Source organism: Falco cherrug, chromosome 13 (genome assembly GCF_023634085.1).
Source record: "Falco cherrug isolate bFalChe1 chromosome 13, bFalChe1.pri, whole genome shotgun sequence".
In the NCBI taxonomy this organism is placed as follows: Eukaryota; Metazoa; Chordata; class Aves; order Falconiformes; family Falconidae; genus Falco; species Falco cherrug.
In genome coordinates this window covers 9256437-9275295 of record NC_073709.1, presented here as the reverse complement: position 1 = coordinate 9275295, position 18859 = coordinate 9256437, and the positions used below count along the sequence as shown (strand labels likewise).

General features: G+C 37.6%; 1 protein-coding gene across 1 annotated transcript in view; it reads right to left on the bottom strand.

Annotated features, from left to right (window-relative positions):
• SPTLC3 (serine palmitoyltransferase long chain base subunit 3) overlaps window positions 1-18859 on the bottom strand; it is an 86852-nt gene that overhangs the window by 52754 nt on the left and 15239 nt on the right. The window contains exon 2 of the mRNA XM_005445598.4: window positions 59-250. Within this exon, the coding sequence (XP_005445655.2) occupies window positions 59-250 (192 nt within the window). The remainder of the gene's footprint in view (window positions 1-58; window positions 251-18859) is intronic.

Here is an 18859-nt window from a genome sequence, read left to right as displayed (position 1 = left end):
CAACTTGAAAGGAGGGGAAAACTCAGCTGTGGATACATAATGTCTTTTTCATACATACTTTTTGTTGTTCTCTCTCAGTAGCAACGTTACGTTTTTCTAGTCCCCAGGCTCTCATAAAATCTCGCAGGTAGCCAAATACTGTTCCCACTCCAAAACCCAGGAAAGTAAGAACAGCAACATACATTGGTGCCTGTTCAAAGTGCTCAATAAATGTTTTTTTGTAGAGAGTTCCATTTGATATGCCATTCTTCTGAAAATATAGAACAGAAACTTGTGATTAATACATTTAATCTCATCAAAGATTACATGTTAGATCTTGAGGCAAATATTTTTCTGCAATATGCTACAGATTAGGAGAGACATTTAGAACTGACACCGTATCAGGTGGTTCAACCTATACCTTAAGAGCATAAATTGAACATATATATATATATACACCTTCAAGTTTCAATGCTGCGGTTGTTACTGACCACTATAAGTATCTTCCATTTTCTTTCCTCTCCACCAATGTTCTCAATTGCATCTGTCTTCAACACCACTCCCTTGTCTATTTTGAAATGTGAAACTTATAAAAGATTGGCAACATATTATTGTGTAATTGGACAATTATTTCAGAGGTGATTAAATAGAAACCACAATACTCTGTTCTTGCAAGACAGAGCTATAAAAAGGGAAGGGCAGCATTAAAAACTCACCTACACTGCACCTGACTCTGCTTCTGGAAGTCTTGTGTAATACATTGCAGCAACTAACCGATACACAACAAATCCCATCTGAAATAGGGCAGCTTTACCATGGTACTCCTCAGATCTGAGGAAGTATCCAAAACACCTATGATCTTGGCCTTCTATTTCTGTTCTGCTTTTACAAATGCTTTTAATCATATTTTCAGTGACCTTTTCCATACTTCTAAGGGAACTTAAAAAAAAGGGGGGGGGGAGGGAGTGGGGGTAAGGAAAAAAAAAAAAGAAGATAAGAGAGACACAGACATCCTGCTTGGTGGAATTAGTGACCCTGTTGTGAGGAGCTTCTAGAAATTTACAACCATGTGGGGACAAAATGTTTTGTCTTGAAGATAGTCTAAAATTTCCATTTTAAAATTAAAGTTTTTTAGTTTCAATCTTCTCAAACCAACTTTTATTCAGTAGCTAATCAGATTATTCTTTGGAAGAGAGGTAATTCCTTTATTTCTGCAAAATATGATGGCATTTAGAGATACTGGCTAGTAATAACCAACCTGCCAATTCAAATATAACAAAATTTAATCCAGAAAAAAAAGTGTCCTTTGTTAAAAAAAAAAAAAAAAAAGACACACAAGACATTTTTGCACACATTATAAAGCAAGACTTCCAACATATAAATCCCATTAATACATTGCTGCCTATGGGATGGATGAACTACAAAAAGTAGATTATCTATTTATGTAATGCAGCAAGCTGAAATAGAATCATTATATTAAGAACAACTGCAAGTTCATGGTACTTGTCAGACCTAAAGTATTACTGATCTTCATACTGCATTAAAACACCTTTATCCTTAAAACATTTTGAGTTCAGTAGCAACTGGCTGTTCAATCCTGGATTCACAAAGTTTTCTGGGGGGTGTGTGTGTGTGTGAAGACAAAAAGGTTTTGCCCACAAGACAGAATATAAAGATTTTGAAGGAAACCAAAAAAAAAAAAAAAAAAAAGGAGAAAATTGTTAGCAGGGTTGAACAGAAACCATTTAGGCTTTGGAAAGACTTACTGCCCTGTGAGGGAGAAGGAATGCAGGGCTGCCTCTCAACATGTGAGTGTAGGCAGGCCTTGGGAAAAATGCTATACATGCACTCCTACCTCAAGCTAATTGCTCTTTTAGGGTAAACTATTTACCATGAAAAACATTTTATGAGCATGAGTTAAATACATGGTCAAGTCATATTTCACATGAGTCACAACAGCTGTGTGCATACAGCGTGAAGATAAATTCAAGGATTAAGCTCAGTCATCTTACCTTACATGTGCCATGGGCTAAGAGCATACTTATGGTCATCTGTGGCAATTCAATTGACATTGTAGCTTGTCAAGCTGTGACGATGTGGTAATGCACTTGAGCCCGGAGGAGAAAATTAGCATGGTGATTCTGTTTATAAATTTTATTAAGAAACACTTTGTTGTCACTTCTCTTATGGATGAGGGAACAGCGAAGTTCATATCCTGCACTGAAAAATCCTTCCAAAATAAAACTCTTCTGTGTGGAACTGTCATTTCAGCTGCTGCTGCTTTATGCAGTATGACATGCATTTAAACAGGTAACCACTGTCACCTGCTACCCTTAATACAAACAACTAGTAGTAAAAGGCATCAATAGTAGTAAAGCACTAAAGAATGAGGAATCAGAATGCAACCCATATTCTCCAGTTTATGAATGACTAAAATGAGGGGTCTTCAAATAGCTCAAGGTTAGTATAAGGCTGGGAGAATAAATTCAAAAGAACACAGTGACGTCTCATCTGAAAACTAAAATGAGGAGAGTAAAGAACGTTTGATCCAACCCTAGAGTCCCACAAAGTAGAGAAAGGGTCTCAGCATTGAAATAACTAAAACAAGTGGATTTGCTGCTTCTGGAGAGCAGTAATAATGATGCTTTTGTGCAGCACTTCAAATCCAGACTTTGGGATATAGGTCATTGACTGAACATCATGAGGAAGTTCAATTTCAGCCAACTAAATGGTCAGTGGATGAATGGTTAATTGCCATTGTGCATTACTTTACTGTTGATTTTTTACATGTTATCATAAAGTTTAATCTGAGAAGAAAGAGGTGGGATTGGAGACCGTGCATTTAAAACACCTAGACAGTGAAGGTCGATGTAACTAAGCTGTTGCTGGCACCAAAATTAAATACAGCAAATCTCCTACAAATGCCTGAAATGATTCAGAGATCACTAGTTACACTAGTTACATACTGGGTGCTCTGCTGAATTGTACACTCACAAGTATATTATTATCTGTAATAACACCTGTAGTAGGCAGTAAATTTTCTAGCTCCATACCTCAACTCTAGCAATCCTAAGTAGCAGACTATTAAGCAAAGATTCTAAAAACTAAAATGATACTTTCTTCAGCATATTCTCCCAGGTTCCAGCAATGGTGGCTTTGAGACTGCATGAGTCTGATTGTGTTACCACATTTAATAGTAATCAGAGGATAACTATGAATTTGTTCATAATTGCTGAACCCATAGACTGTGGAAAGGAATTATGAACTCTGATGATTGATTTAAACTGTAAAAACAGTATTTATTTTGTTCTACTATAAAATTGCCTAATAATTTCATTTGACAATTTACTTTGCCGTTGTTGTCTGTTAAGCTTTTCTACTCAATTACACAACTCATAATTTTCTGTTCTTCAATGACGTCTGCCTCTCCACTTGTCTCTTCCCAAGCTGAAGAATCTTGATCTATTTAATTCTAATCTAGTCTAGTGTTGTTGTACTTGCACAGATTTAAAAGATAAAAAAAATGATAAAAATCCATATTTTAATGCTCAACTTTCTCTTCACTATACCAAGTTCAGTAATACTTTTTTGAGATGCAGAGGAAGGGAATTAAAATTGCATACAACACTTGAGGGCACAGTATGGATTTATAAATCCGTAAATGACACTTTGTCTTGTTTTCTGTTGCTTTTCTAAAGTTTGTTAACATTTTATTTGCCTTTTCTGCCACAGTTCACCGTTTCAGAAATATCTCTTATGATTACAATATATCCTTCCTTAGACCACACTGTTGCTTGTGCATTTTTAGGATCATTTCCCCCTCCAATTAATTAATTGGTTTTTACTTAGTGACCTGCAGTTCTGTCTGGTTTTTTTTTAACAGCAATACACACTACCAAAGAGTATTTTCTGCAATGTTTGTTGCCCAGAGCTAATATTTCACTACCCTGAAGAATTTGGTCTTGTCAAATCATATTGTCACCTATTTCTCTCTCCCCCTTTTCCAGACCATTGGTAAAAATGTAAGAGAGTACAGGCTGAATTAGAGATTCCCGTGGGACTCCATTCCCTCTATCTCCCTTGTTGCCTTTTCAAAAATTGTCTCTTATATGTAATCTCCCATTTCTCTGGCAAAAATGTCAACTTAATCAGCAGCCCAGAGTTACTCAGCAATTTTATGTTTGTCTTCCTCTAAAAACCTTGAGTAAACACCCTTTGTCATATCGTAATCTGCATTTTATTGGCTTGTTTTAAAAATTCTGCTGGCATTCCAAATCAGAATGGTTTCTCAGTAGTCTGACACAGAGTTAAGCACACTGTCCAGGCACAAATGCAAGGAATCTACTGATACAATGTAAAAAGACACCCAATCCAAAAAGGTTACAGATGAAATTCAAAACCAATGGATGTTTTGCCATGGATTCTGAAAAATCTAGGATTTCATTGACTTCTTGGAAACCAAAAACACAATCAGGATATGCAATTTCTCTGTGTTGAATATTTGCTTAGCTTATTAGATCATTCTAACTTTTTGATACCAAAGGCCGCACTGGCATATCAGCCTTATAACTCTGAGCGCATTATAACTCTGTAGCACATAGCTATAGAGAACACGTCAGCAGATTTGGCAGCTGCCTTAAACCACAGCTGCAAATTGGTTTCCAGTAAGGCACATAAAGAAAAATAATTCCTAGGGAAGATTATGATGACAAGGAAGTCAACAAGAGTGATGCCAGTGCAGTAAAGTCGGCTTTAAGAGCAGTACCTCTTAGATCCTCATATCCTGCAGTTACCCAAAGTATTCTGAAACTCTTCCCTAATGAAGAATTCCCTTCCTAAATCCCTTCAGTTTTAAAATGGAGAAATTAACGCTAACAAAAAATCTGAGTGCTATTAGAATGGATATCAGTATAAAACACTGAATATAACAGACACATAATCTTAATCAAAATATCTTGCTCCAATAATAACATAAACTTATCTCTAAGCCTATTAAACACACTCCTGGCAACACCTTTATAAGGAATAACTATAAAACATGATATTTGTATTAGCAAAGAAAATTAAAAGATAGCTATGCAATAGCATGAATAATACTTGAATATACTACCCTTAAAGTTAGAAAATTTTTCATTGCATTTAGGTCCTGCAGCCTCTGGGATAGTGCTAGTTGGCATGGGCCAGATTTTGTATCAAGGGGAAACCTAAAAACTGAACAGCATAGACATAGTGTCACAGTACTAAATCTGTGTGTTGGCCCTGATTAATTTACTGGCAAAAAGGTAACCACCTATGCTGGCATAAGTTAGGAGTAAATCTGTGTGACTGGAGCTGCATCAAGGGAACTGAGACCCAAGAATTCATGTATTCATGCAAGTCTGTTCTGTAGAGACAACATAAACTCTAAAGAAATCCAGAAATCCCAATCTGCTTTTGAAACCCTCCTTGAGTAAATATTTTTTGAGCTCTTATGGCCACTTCCAATACAGCAGCAGTAGGTGCAGAAAGCTATATCCTTGAAATAAAACTACTGGGAGAATAATAAAGCATTTATCTTTAAATATATGTTCTCCTCTAGGAATAAAATCTGATCCAGAAATGGATGAAATTTTATAATTTACTCTCACTCAGTTTCAGAAGAATGTTTCTTCTGTTTCTTGATTACAACCTATTAAAAAAGCAATGCAAGGTGACTGATCTACATAAAGCTTCCGAGACAGATATGTATATTAAGAGATAGGTGTTGAGAACTATGAACCAACTGATAGCCATATTTGCTCAATATCTGCACATTTCAAGATGAAATTGAAATCTTGAGCAAATTAGGACAGCGTGTTGCTTCAGCTAAATACTGATGGGAGAACAGACTGATAATCACTGATGCAAGATCTGGTTGCTTGCAGATGGTTTGGTTCAAAACAGATGTTTCCTCCCCAACATTAGAAGAAAAGCATATGGGACAAGATCCTAAATGTGGGTGATTTTAGATGTCCTAGGATGTGTGAGACAGCCACATGGGTGTGACAGGACCTGTAGAGGCCCGTACCCTTCTGGTGCAGAAGCTGAAGACGGGGTACTGCAGTTCCATTTTATCTGTGAGAAGAGTATGGACTAGATGAATGTCACTGAGAGCTTGCCACTGGATAGTCATAATTTGAAGTGGCTGATGTGCAATTCTGTTCCCTATGGATCATTGTCACCAGAAGGCTGGATCTCAAAAAATAAAACTGTCAGGTTCTATGCAAATCCACCAGTGGACTGCAATAATTAAAAAGTTTTCATAAAACCACCATACATAGGCATCCATAAGACATTGGGGGATTCTTAATGATTGTATGCAGTTCCCCAGGAACAGAAAAAAGGAAACCGAAACTATGAAAAACAAAAGTTTCCTATAATGAATGTACTATTGACACAAATTGAGATTACTTCACAAATCTCTTCAGTTACTGGCAATGATAACTTTTACTTTAAGTATGTGGTTTCTTTTCTGTTACAACACATTTCAGATCTTACAGGCTCAAGTTTCTAAAACACAAACCAAAAATCAATACATGGGGAACTCGTACATATACAGACAAAACTTAAATTACAAATAGTTGTGAAACTTCTATGTCTAGAGGGTGCTAAAATGAAGGTCACAGCCTCTTGCAATGTGACAAAGCCACAGGAAAATATAATCTTCACACAAGACAGACCATAAATAGGAACCAAGCCAAAAAACCTTTAGTTCTTATTACTGCATGTCTGCAGAATCCTTGTTTAGACTGATTATTGATTTCTGCTGAACCTTCAAGAAAAAAATATATGCGTGATAATAAGTCAATCAATAAGGACTAAGAGTAAAATTTCCAAGACTGTCCAGAAGGTTTAGGAAATATAGAACACCTTTAGAATAACTTGGGAATCCATGTGCAATTGAACTCATCAGAGGTTTAGAATTTAACAACTCAGGAACTCTGAAAAGTTTGTTCCCTGTAACGGTATTAGCTGCTGCTTGTTCTGTTCTGCTGCTTGAGTTTTGTATGAAGATTGGGTCCTTTCACCATACTTTTCACAAGCACCAGTAAAAAGGTTTTCATTTTTTAATCAACTGTCATCTAATTACTGTCTAGAAACTTGCAGCCTCTCTACAAATTCATGACAGCATACTATAGGCCAATACCCACAAAGGTATGCAAAGACAGGACCTTCACCTTCCAGACTTGCATAATTTTTTCAGTTGAGCACAAGTGAAACTCCAAAATATTCACCTTGTAATAAATTCTTTCAGCACCAAATAGTCAAGTCCTGCAATGCTATGACAATAATGCTATAAAAATACAGATCTGAATGATAAGCACATTAGAAATATACAGTTAAAAAGAAAACATCATATAATAATTAGGAAAACAATACCCTTACTATATAATTTTCAGACTGACAGTGTACTCTGATGCTAAAATGATACTTTTGAGTGCAACACGGGAGGTTGAAAGGATGCAGAAGACATTATAAATAACATTCAGGAAGAAAAGAAGTTGGTAAAAGCCTAGAGACAGAAGTGGCAAGAGGTCCAAACAAGAACAAAGATGATCTTGGAAGGTACATATTTTGTTATCTTAATTTTTTAAGTTTTAATGCAGATATTTATATTCATTCATGAAGTCTCTTAGCCCGATACATCAGGATATGAATTTCTAGCCCTGCACAAAGCACAAGCAACATGCATTCCGGCATCAGTGAATGATTATTTGCAACTATTAAGTTAACTGTCTACTGTGTGCAATTTTCGTAAAACCTATAGATCAGCGCTTTTCATCTGGTATGAATTTGGTCCAGCAAGTAGAACTGCATGTTGCAGAATGGTCATACTACAGTGTTTGTCAAAAGAAAGGTTGCACACATCTCTCTACAGTACCAAAGCTTAAAGTCATACACACTGACTTTAGAAAAAATACCACTAAGAAACCATAAAAACGTAATGTGATGATGGAGACAAAAATCTAAGGAAGCACTACTTTGAACTGTAGGTTTCAGAAATTGCAATATAAACCATGACAGATACTATCCAATACCAACCAAGGCACTTACATCAGACAGTACATGGGAGATAAAAAAAATCCTGCATAGTAAACTCTTCTCCCAATGGCTTTACATCTGTACATTGCAAGTAATAGCAAGAAACTGCTCTGCTTGCCATTACCCCCTGAAATTCAAAACAGACTCAACTCCATATAACTAGGGATGCACAAGGGCAAAGATGGAGTTTAGTAATTTCAGATTACTAGAGACAAAACAGTGAAGTTCACTACTCGGAGAGATACTTAAAAACAGCAGAAGGTATTTCCTAACCTTACAGCAATCATGGAGTAGAAAGCCAGGCATGTTGAATCAGACAAAAGAACTGGATGAAACACCTAGGTTACAGCAATCCTGACATAGTTCGGGGCATCAAGTTGCAACAAGTGTTCGCTATTATTGCCAAAGCTTATAGTAAGCTACAAGATTTGCACTGCCTGGCCACATCAGAATATCTCCTGATCACTCAAATCCCATAGCTTTGGCTTTAAGAATAAACAAACAAACTAACAAGACGATAATTAAGTGGTATCACTTCAAAGGCTGTTGGTTTCTGCACATCACTGGTGATGATCTGCTAATACAGGAAATTTCTCCCAGAAATGATATAGCATTTAGAAATTAATTCTGTGCACCTCATATACCTTTTTGATAAGAAACTTATATTCGTTGGGATCAAGACTAGCTGAATGGAAGGATACTTGAGATGATCCAACCAGAGTGTTAATGATTCTGCCCAGTGTGGATTCTGAACTAAAATCTCCTTGAAACAATCCACCAACTCATTTGCCCCGCTAGTGACTTTGCAAAGAACACCAGAAAACGTTTTAGCTAGCATCACATTGCCCTCCCAGCAAAATTATTTTGTGAAGAAAATGCTGTAGGTGAACAGACAGATCTTATGCATGAACTTGCATAACTGAATCATCATTGGATCCCAGAGCTTTTCCCATTATATAGTACAACAGCTTCAAACAGGGCCAGGCATTTGCACGGGTGACCAATGGAAACAGTTTAATAATGAGACACACATCCCTGATCAGAATGGATGTGTGTCTGGACTTCCCTGGATCACACCAAATACAAGCTTCAGTCTTAATTATGTTAAAACTTCAGAAACAGATGACAGTACCAACTTTGATGAGGATTTCTGGAAGGTATAAATACATCAGGTCCTTTGTTAAAGGACCACAAATGTAACTTACAGCATTCACACTTCCTACCTGAAAGTTGCACCTCATTAGAATAATTTGCATATTATTCTAATTATTCTGAGAGTTATGCATAGGTTAAGTTGAAACACAGCACATTCCTATTATCGCAAGGAGTAACATATCTTATTTCAGAACTGTGACAACAGAAAAAATCATTGCCTATTTTGTTAATGCAATCAGTGTCTTAGCTGGATTTATGCTATATCTTCCAAGGTAATTAACTCATTTTAAATGCTATTTTAAAGCAGATCTCTTGGCATACCATGGATGGAGAGAATGTGAAATACTGTAATCAAAAAATTACCGATTTAATGATGGGGAAAGCAGAATTCCTCAAGAACAGTTGAGAAAGAGGCAATCAGGATTTGCATTGCTAGTTTTACAGGTAGGGGAATTAAAATCTCAGTAGGAAGACCACCACCAGGGTAGACAAGGTCCTTTTCTGAGCCCTAGTGAAAAAAAAGCATTCAGAATAAACCCACTTATTGTATAGCACATGAGTTTTTAGGACAGAAGAATTCAAGGAAGATGAAGGAGAAAGCCATCTTATAAATGTGCCAGCAGTCTCACAGCACATCACAGTGGGAATAAAGTTGAGAAAACGGATAGCTTGACACCTTCAAACACAGGAGAAGCTGTCTTAAGCAAGAAGACAGGAATCCATTTAAGCAATAGTTAGGCAACTTGGCAGCAGTGACCATGGCATAATTAACGTCAAACAGACTATACCAAAGCCAGCATCAGAACTGGGATACGTGATCAAATCAGTGCACAATTTAGTTTCACAACATGGCAAGAACTGCAACCGACCTATTGTCAAATTATCTTACAAGAACCCCAGAAAGTTTACAGAGTAACCTGGATCCACCAATTTCTGCCTTAATGCAGAAAAGCTATAAATTTTAACAGATGACAACCAATTACTTTATGTTTTTGCTTTTCCACCTGAAACTCTACAAAAACAGTAATATCTCTCTCTAGCTATTTTTTGTTTGGAAAATATAAGGAAAGGGTGCTTTCGATCTGCTATGATTAAGTCATGTCCACCTCTACGCCTATGAGGATCTCACAGGTGGGCTCTTCCAGGATCCCAGAGGTGGTACAACAGTTCTGCAAGAGGCTATGTCTTCCCATGGATCTCAATTTCTGCCTTGTACAATTGGAAAAGATGATCTGGGCCTTGATGACTTCTTAATGTCTATTTAATTGTAATGATATTCATTGATCATTATTAAAGCGGCTAATTCAATCCCAGAGCTCAAAAGAAAATAACTATATGCTACCTCAATTATTTAAAGATTAACAAATAAGAATCTAGAAATAAATTGTTACATGATTTTTTCTGTTAGTACATCATACATTACAATAGTCTTTACAAGCTGTTCCAGTAATTATGTAAGTCATAACACTGAAGATGAGAATGGCTGGCTGGCTTTCATCTGAACCTTCTGTAACTATCAGGTTTGCAGAAATCACCCTTAAGTAAATGCTTTCCTCAGGTTTTATATCAGTCTAGATATAGACAAAAAGGAAAGTCCTCACCCACCATGTACTAACTTTCATCAGTAAATCCACATGTACCTAGAGGCAAACACCTAGATAGAGGCTGTGGTTCTTGGCTGAAAAGACAAGGATTAGGGAAAAAAAACCCCACACCAGAAATTCAATAGACAGAAAGCAGGTTCAAGAATTCTGAGGGAAAAGGGCAACTGAAGCATGTTTTGTTGGTTCGGCAAAGGAAGACAACTTTCAAATACATAGTAAGAAGCAAAATGTTAGTTGAATTAGCCTTTGGATTTGAAAAATTGTAACCTGTATTTTAAGCAAGCAATGGCTTATGTCTTTATGTATACTCCTCAGTCTGCAAGTACCCCTCTAGTAGATTTTGAGATCATAGATCAATTTCAGTCAAATCTGATGGAAGTCTTCAGGATATGAACTTTCCTGAAAGCTTCAGGAAAATCTGAACCTGATAGTGCAAAGAGATCCAAATCCATGTGGTGAAGGAGAGACAGCAATAACTTGGCTCTTTAGCCATTCTTGGAGCAAATTACACGAGCCCAAGTGTAATGATCCATGAGCCAGCACCTACGTATCTCTAAACAAGGTTCAGCACACTCTACCTCTTGTGCATCTGGAAAGAGAGGACATGGTAGGTAAGCTGGGATGTTCTGGGGTGGTAGAAGATGCTGGACAAAACCCAAGATGCAATCAAGCTTCATTAGAAAAAAATGAAAAAAACCCAGTTGTGGACATTTCACAAGCCTTTGTCTTACCTCCAATATTATTTCTTCCCATACTGATGTAGGGCAAATTAAAAAACAATGCTCAAAACATTACTCCACCTTGGAATTAGTTTAAGCAGACATTAGGGTATCTTAACTCAAAGTTTTCATTTATACTGATCGTAAAAAGGTAGAAATCAAGGGACTTAGGAAAAGCAGGAAATGGAACAGCAGAATAACAGATTTCTACTCAGAAATAGCAGGCAACTCTACAGGAAGCAATATTAAAGGTAAAAGGAGTTAGGACAAAAAACCCCACAACAGCCGTCTTTTAAGAAAATAAAGTTTAGGGCAAAAGGACAAACCACTCTAGTGCTACTAAGCAGTAAGCAGGTCTCGGGTGAAGTACTCCATCCAGCTTTGGGCAATGGTTTTTGAGAAACAAGAAGTGAACCAAATGGAGAGAGCTAGGAAGAGAAGCATAAAGCCTGGTCAAGTAATTTGTGAGGAAAGAATGAATGAATTTGAATTGTCTGTCTAAAAAGAAAACACTAATGGCTGGCATGCCAGGAGTCCTAATATGTAAAAGGTAACTTGCAAGAGAAAGAGAATAATCTATGCATCGACATTCGTAATTCACAGCCAAGGTGATTTAAATCAGACATTAGAAATAACTTTCTACTGATAAAAGCAGTTAAACATGAAGTTATAGCAATGGAAGTGTTTAAGACTGGTACAAACAAACCTCTGTCAGAGGTTAATTAAAATTGAAGTTTGGACCAGATGATCTTTCAAGATCTTTCCAGGTCTCCCAACCTGGGCTGTTCTATGGTCCTATGTTTTTATGAAAATAAAGTAAAAAAAAGAAAATTATTCTTTTAAATGATACTGGTCAGGAAAAAAAAGGGGAGGAGGGAAGATCAAACTACTTATTGTGCTCTTGTGCTTATTATGTAAAGTCAAAGCTAATAATGTCTAGCAAAAGATATTAGAAAGCCATGCTGTCAGTCTCTTAACAATCCCAGAACAGAATGGCACAGATTATAGGCTAAGAGGCTCCAAAACAGCCTTAAAGATATTCTAGCATGAAACTAGCCCTGGATAAAACTGAATCTGCCTAGTATAAAAATGGTCTACATGATACCTCAAAATACTTTTAAGCCCTATTACCTGTTTTTCCCCATTTACCTTATGTTCAGAAACCTCACCATGACGCGGAATGTGGAACAGGAAAGACCAACACTCTGAAAACAGCTGATATATGTTTTGCACAAAGTGAAATGCAAGCAGATAGAGAGAACCTCTAAACCATGGCTGCTGGAAGAAAGAAGTAGTTTGTTTAGAATTAAAATAAGCTTATCTTGACTCTGGCTTTTGTCTGGATTTGGAGAACTTAAATCTGTTCAGCACACAACTCAGTGAAAAATGTTCTGACTAACAAAGACTGTATAGACTACTTTTTTTTTCTTTTGTGGCCATACAAAAACCTCTGTTATCTCTACGTCATTAACATCTTTGTGTAGCACCATCATAGTATACCAGTCCTCTGAAAGATATGATGTTTCTCTGACTTCTCCATTAAAATAACACTTCACACATCTGTGCCTGTTTTCTTAAATTTGAGAAGTACCAAGATAGACCAACAGTAGTCAGCAAAGCAAAGGCTAGACAGGACCATCTAGAAGGGATGTGCTGAAGTTCTGAGCAACCACTCTCCTGAGCCACTCAACACATTTCAAGAGTGACAGAAGATGGCCATACACCAATCTTATTTCTAAAATATGACTATCATCAACTAAACCCAAAAGGAAGGTGCGTGCTCTCTCAGAAAGGAACGTAGTTTTAAACCCTATTAAAATGCAAAGGTTTTAAAGTACTAGTAAAAGAAATAGTCTCATATTTCTGAAAAAAACCCCACAGATATTGCTTGAAGTTATACATGATAAGCAAGTCACAGTAAAACTTCACATAGAAGATAAATAAACCTTTTTCAGAAGACCTCATGTTTCACCTCTACACTTCCACAAAAATAAATAAATAAATGAATAAATAAATAATACATACATACAAACATAAGATTAATGTTGTGCCCTTCCAATGCTACAAATACATTTGTGCAGTGGGGCAAATAATAAGCAATGACAAAAGGTGCAGGTGCCTCTCTCAACTGCAGCAGAGAGGTGTTAAATTTGACAACTTTAAATTTGTGATAACTTTAGTTCATCTAGTAACTACTCTGAGAGGATGAACTACATACCTACATCCTACCATCTAGCAGAGACAAATATCATTTACTTTTGAGGAGTGTCCATGTGTGCAAAGTAATATGATCTCACTAGCACATCCCACAGTACAAATGGGTTGATGAAGAATTAATGAAGTTTAGTTACAGTGGGGAAAAAAAAAAAATGAACTACCTGAGGTCTCATAAACATCATCAGGCACATAAACACCTCACAAAATCTGTCTAAGGAGACACTCCTTTAGGTAAGATGTTTCAGACATAATGCTTCACAGGGAATGCTGAAACAATACTAGTATACTTTGGCAACTCCTTATTTTACATTCTTTCCCATTCCACAGGGACGGAAGCTGTGCACTCCACTCATTCTCATATAGGAAATTAATCATCCTAAACTGAATTAAGAAATTTTATGTGTCCATTCTGACAGCTCCCTTAAAGACTAATGGAATAACTTAAGCCTGTGTAAAAAATCAGTTGATACAAACCCAAGAGGGACATGCAGAATAACTACCATAATTCAAGAATATCCCCTTTTGGGGACAAATTAATACCAGATAGTATGGTTGTCTCTTCCCCCATTTTTTCTTTCTTCATTTTCATGGATGAAATTAATCTCTTAGAGCATAGCAGTGCTGGATGATAAAAGGGTTTCTGCATGTTAGTATTTTTTCTGCATTCTGCTCATGAGGAAGAAAGTGGAACTCCTAGAATAAAACTCAGGTAGAGCTGCCCAACAGCAGGGACTCATGAGGCAGAATCCAGGGTATCAGTGTGCGAATATGGTTAAGGCACTGTGAGCTCCAAAGAAAGCACAACTTGGGAAACACAGCTATGAGTGCTAGCACAAGGCCCTAGAGAAACTTCTAAAAAAGATAAATCTTGTTTCATCAGAAATGTAACTGTCAGCTGCAAAGGCTAAACTATGTAATTAGCTTGAGTTACCTGTTTAAATAATTGCTTGAACTATGGGAGGAGCTGATGTTTCCAAAGATGTCTCTTCCTCTTCTCTTTAACCAGTGGTGCTTCCACGCCAGGCTGGCAGATCACACAGCATGTCCTTCGCTGCCAAGCTACACTCCTTATTTTGCAGTAAGTCAGTCCATGTGGCAGGTGGTTTCTGCAATGCCTGAAGGCATGGTCTTGCCTTGGTGACATGCAGGGGCTCCTGGCTCACAGCTTGTACAGGAGCTGGCAGGCTTGCCAACTGCTTTCTGATGCTGAGTTTTACAAAAGCAAGATACCTTGGCAGTACCTTCCCTCTGCAAAAGGTAGTGGCTCTGGAATTGGACTCAGCTCAGAGCAGTGGTCTGGTTTGAGTCTTGCCTACATCCACACAGAAAGAGATGGCAGTTCACATCCCTATCCAGTTCTAGAGGCTAATCCCAGAAGTGTACTATGTGCTCTAGCTTTAAGTCAAATTAAAATAGAAATAAATGAGAGGTTTCTCCTTTTGGATGAAAGGAGGGTTAAGGCAGTTCAGACTAAGCTAAGTGCTCAGTATTGCTATACCCTTTGGAGCTGTTGTGTGGAAATGATCTAGAAATGCACAGTGAACGACATTGGCTTCCCTGAGGTACCAACCAAAAGTTATGACCATTTCAGAAGACCTGGAGAAAAGCATGTAGAGACATGATATCACTTCATGTCAAATACTCCAAAACATAAAAATCTATGTTCACATAGTTTATTTACGGGTTTGCTTTACCAAATGCATTGCTGCTTCATTTTCACAGAATCACTGTAAGCCAAGGCATAGGGGTAAAATCCACTATCTTCTGTTATTTGTTAAAGAAAAAAAAAACCAGATTAGAAGTTCTTCTGGAAAGAAAAAAACCTTGAACAATGGAAAAATGTCCCAACTGGGATTCTACTATAGACACATTACCCCAAAAGGTAGGCTTGGCCAGTTCTATCCACTATATGCCAAAAATGCTTGAGGACAGCCAAACAGCAAGATTGGGTCCTACACCATGCCTAGAAAACTGAAAATGCAACTGTCAGAGAGTGTAGTGGTAAGTGAAGATATACAGGAAGGTTTAGAAACAAAAAATGTAATTATGCTTAAGGTTCAGGTTATTGCTTATGTTTTTGACTGGAATAAAATGTCACATCTTTAAAGTACACTCATTCAAGTGTGTCACACCATGTAGATTATTTGCATTAAAACGGAACCCTATCTCGGGGGGAGTAAATTCATGTCAAGAATGGAAAATATTTAACAATGGCATTCCTGTGCTACCAGGAGAAAGGATCACAGACCACAGAATTTTGAAAGATTTTTATTTTCTGTGGGAGCTCTTCCAAAAATCTGACCACTTAGTTTGCAAAGCTGAGCTGAATTATTTTGAAATTCCATGTATGTCCATGTCTTTAGTGAACAAGAGCTAAGTGTTACCAACTTTTTCCTGTGTTACAAATCTCAATAGAATAATGTGGAAGGCTTGCATTCCTACACAGTAAACTGCGTTTCTATCCTCGTTTCCTAAGATCCATCTCAGCCCTACACAACCCTCAGATCTGGTATCTTAAGAGACATACTGCAGAGGAAACCACATTTCCCCAGAAATACTACAGCCCAATTTTGGATTTAGAAATAAAATTGTAAAATTTAAGTATATTTTTGAAGAATGTAGGACAAAAGAGATTAAAGCATGCTTACTAGCCCAGATGAACAGAACACGGGTGTCGTAAACAATTATAAAAAATATTATGCTAGAATTCTCCTAATAGGACTATGGTAAAAAGCTGGCAGTAACAGCCATGGCCAGCACAGCTGCTTTTGTTTTAACAAAATGTTCAGTCAACACCAAAGTATTTAATTTCAGAGTGCTATGTGTTAGTCAATACACTGTGAAATAATTCATGTTTCTGTGGCTACCCACCTGCCAGTCCTACTTCTTTGCTATTTCCAAAAAATAGGAAGGAAAAAACCACACCCCAGCAACTCCCTTTCAGCTTGCAGCTGCTTACAGATCTGCATCTTCCTCTCCTTGTGCCATTCCTTCCCCTCAGTTCCTTGCCTTCACCCTGGCTGAGATCACCTGCCACAGACTCAACCCATCCACCTTTCACCTCCTCTTGGCTTTCCCTCTCTAGCCTCTGGCTACTCTGGCAGCCCCAGCGAGCTGGGCACTCCCCTGACCTAGTTCTCACAGTGCATTTTGCTCCCTCGGGCAGCTCCACCTCGCTCCACCCGAGCACTACCACACTGCTGAACACAGCTTGCTCCTTGGGACAACCAAGCAAGCCAGACTCTCCAGTTCAACCACTGCTTTATCTCACTCCCACATTTCCACCCTGCCTGGCCAACTGTCACTTGTGAGAGAGGTCTGTGTCCCTTCCATTGACTAATACGGATTTTACTGACCTTGACTTGAAAGTGAGAAGTTACAAAGTTCAACAGTGATTTCTTGTCCCTGGTATTGCCACTTGAATAATTAGAAGCTGTTCCAGGTAGATATGTCTTTTTTCTCACTACAGATGTGAAAGTGGGGCCTAAATGAAACTATTTATAATTGTAACCTGCTTGGCTTATAACATACATGGCTTTGTATCTACCTAATGAGTAATCTGAATATGAGAAACTAACCAATATTAGATAAATTAGATATTATGCATCTCAAGAATTAATTTTCCTATTCCAAAAGTGATCAGTATCCATACATAAGGACCTATTTCTGACAGCTTTAGGGATATCCTTCCCTTCCAATGTCTCACATGTGTGTGCAGATTTGATTGTGTTGTTTTTTTTTTTTTCCAATTCAATTCTCTTTTCTAATTACAGAATGTCTCAAAGTCCTGGCAATGTCCTTACCTACTCAACTGTTAAAAGAGTGTTATTTATGAGCTCTGCTAAATCTTACATGGTAAAAATATGGGTTGAAAGAAACCCCCAAAATCACACACTCCTGTTTAGCTTTTCAGTCATCTGTCAGAACACGTGACTAGATAAAACGCAGGTGTATCTGCTTGTTTTAACCAGGGCTAAAGGAGGCTAATTAAGAAACAAGACTCTAGCAATTGTTTCAAGTTAAGAAAAAAGTTCTTTGTCCAATAGCATAGAAAGTAATATTGGTTCATTTGCCTCTACCATGAGTTTCAAGAAATTGTGCCAGAAGATTTCTCATCAGACTTGGTAACTCTGTCTGTTGTCATGATCTCGTAGTAAAGCTGTTTCTTATTCCAAGAAGGTATAGTTGGCAAATCTGATTGCCAACATGTTTGTAATCAAACATGATTGATGCCCATCTTTCCTGAAATACTATGTTTCAAACCCTGCACGAGTCATGTGGGAAATGGCTGGTTTTTAGGGCCACACACCAAGTGAGCCTGTAGCACAGCCACTAATGGAACACACTGTGCAACAGTGGCTAAACGCGCCTTGAAATGTTAGCCATAAGCCAGGAACATGCGGGGGGTTGGAAGAAAAAAAGATAAGAATAAGCAGCAAACAGTGAAATCCGTAAACAAATTCTTGTCTGTGAAGCACGGTGCTTACTTACTGAGAAGCGTAAGGGTGTGGAGACATTTTGATTAGCTTTCCCAGCAAAACATGACTCAAAATAATAAGAAAAATACACCCCCCCCCTCAAATCGTCCTCTGCCAGTATTTTAGACTACATGTTTAAAGCAGAAGCTTCCCTTGGATATGTGGTTATAAGCTCTTTAACAAGCTTTCCACACTATTCAAGTTATTCTATGGGTAGCCCTGAAAAACAAAATATTCTAACTGTGATCACCTAAATCTCAAGGAAGAAGTAGTGAAAGCTCTCTAAAATGCCTACCCACTAATGTTCAGCCCAAGCTTACAGAAACTACCTGTCATTGAGAGGTTTGCATCCGTTCCATTTCTGTCTTTATGCTGGTGCTCCAAAATACAGCTCCCACTGGAATACCATTGCTGAGTAGGTGAAATACTTGATCAAAAGTAGGTGAACTGAAATCATGCAGCCTTTGTGGAACAGGTAAACACCAGCCAGATGACAACAATGAGTTTGAATCTGCTCACCTTTGAACCAGTGTCATCTAAAGATGAAGAACTGATGCATGACTGAATTAGAATTGAATTACTGCAAACCCACAAGTATAACAATTAACTTGAATTCAGGCTTAATCTGTAGATAGACTGGTAGAAA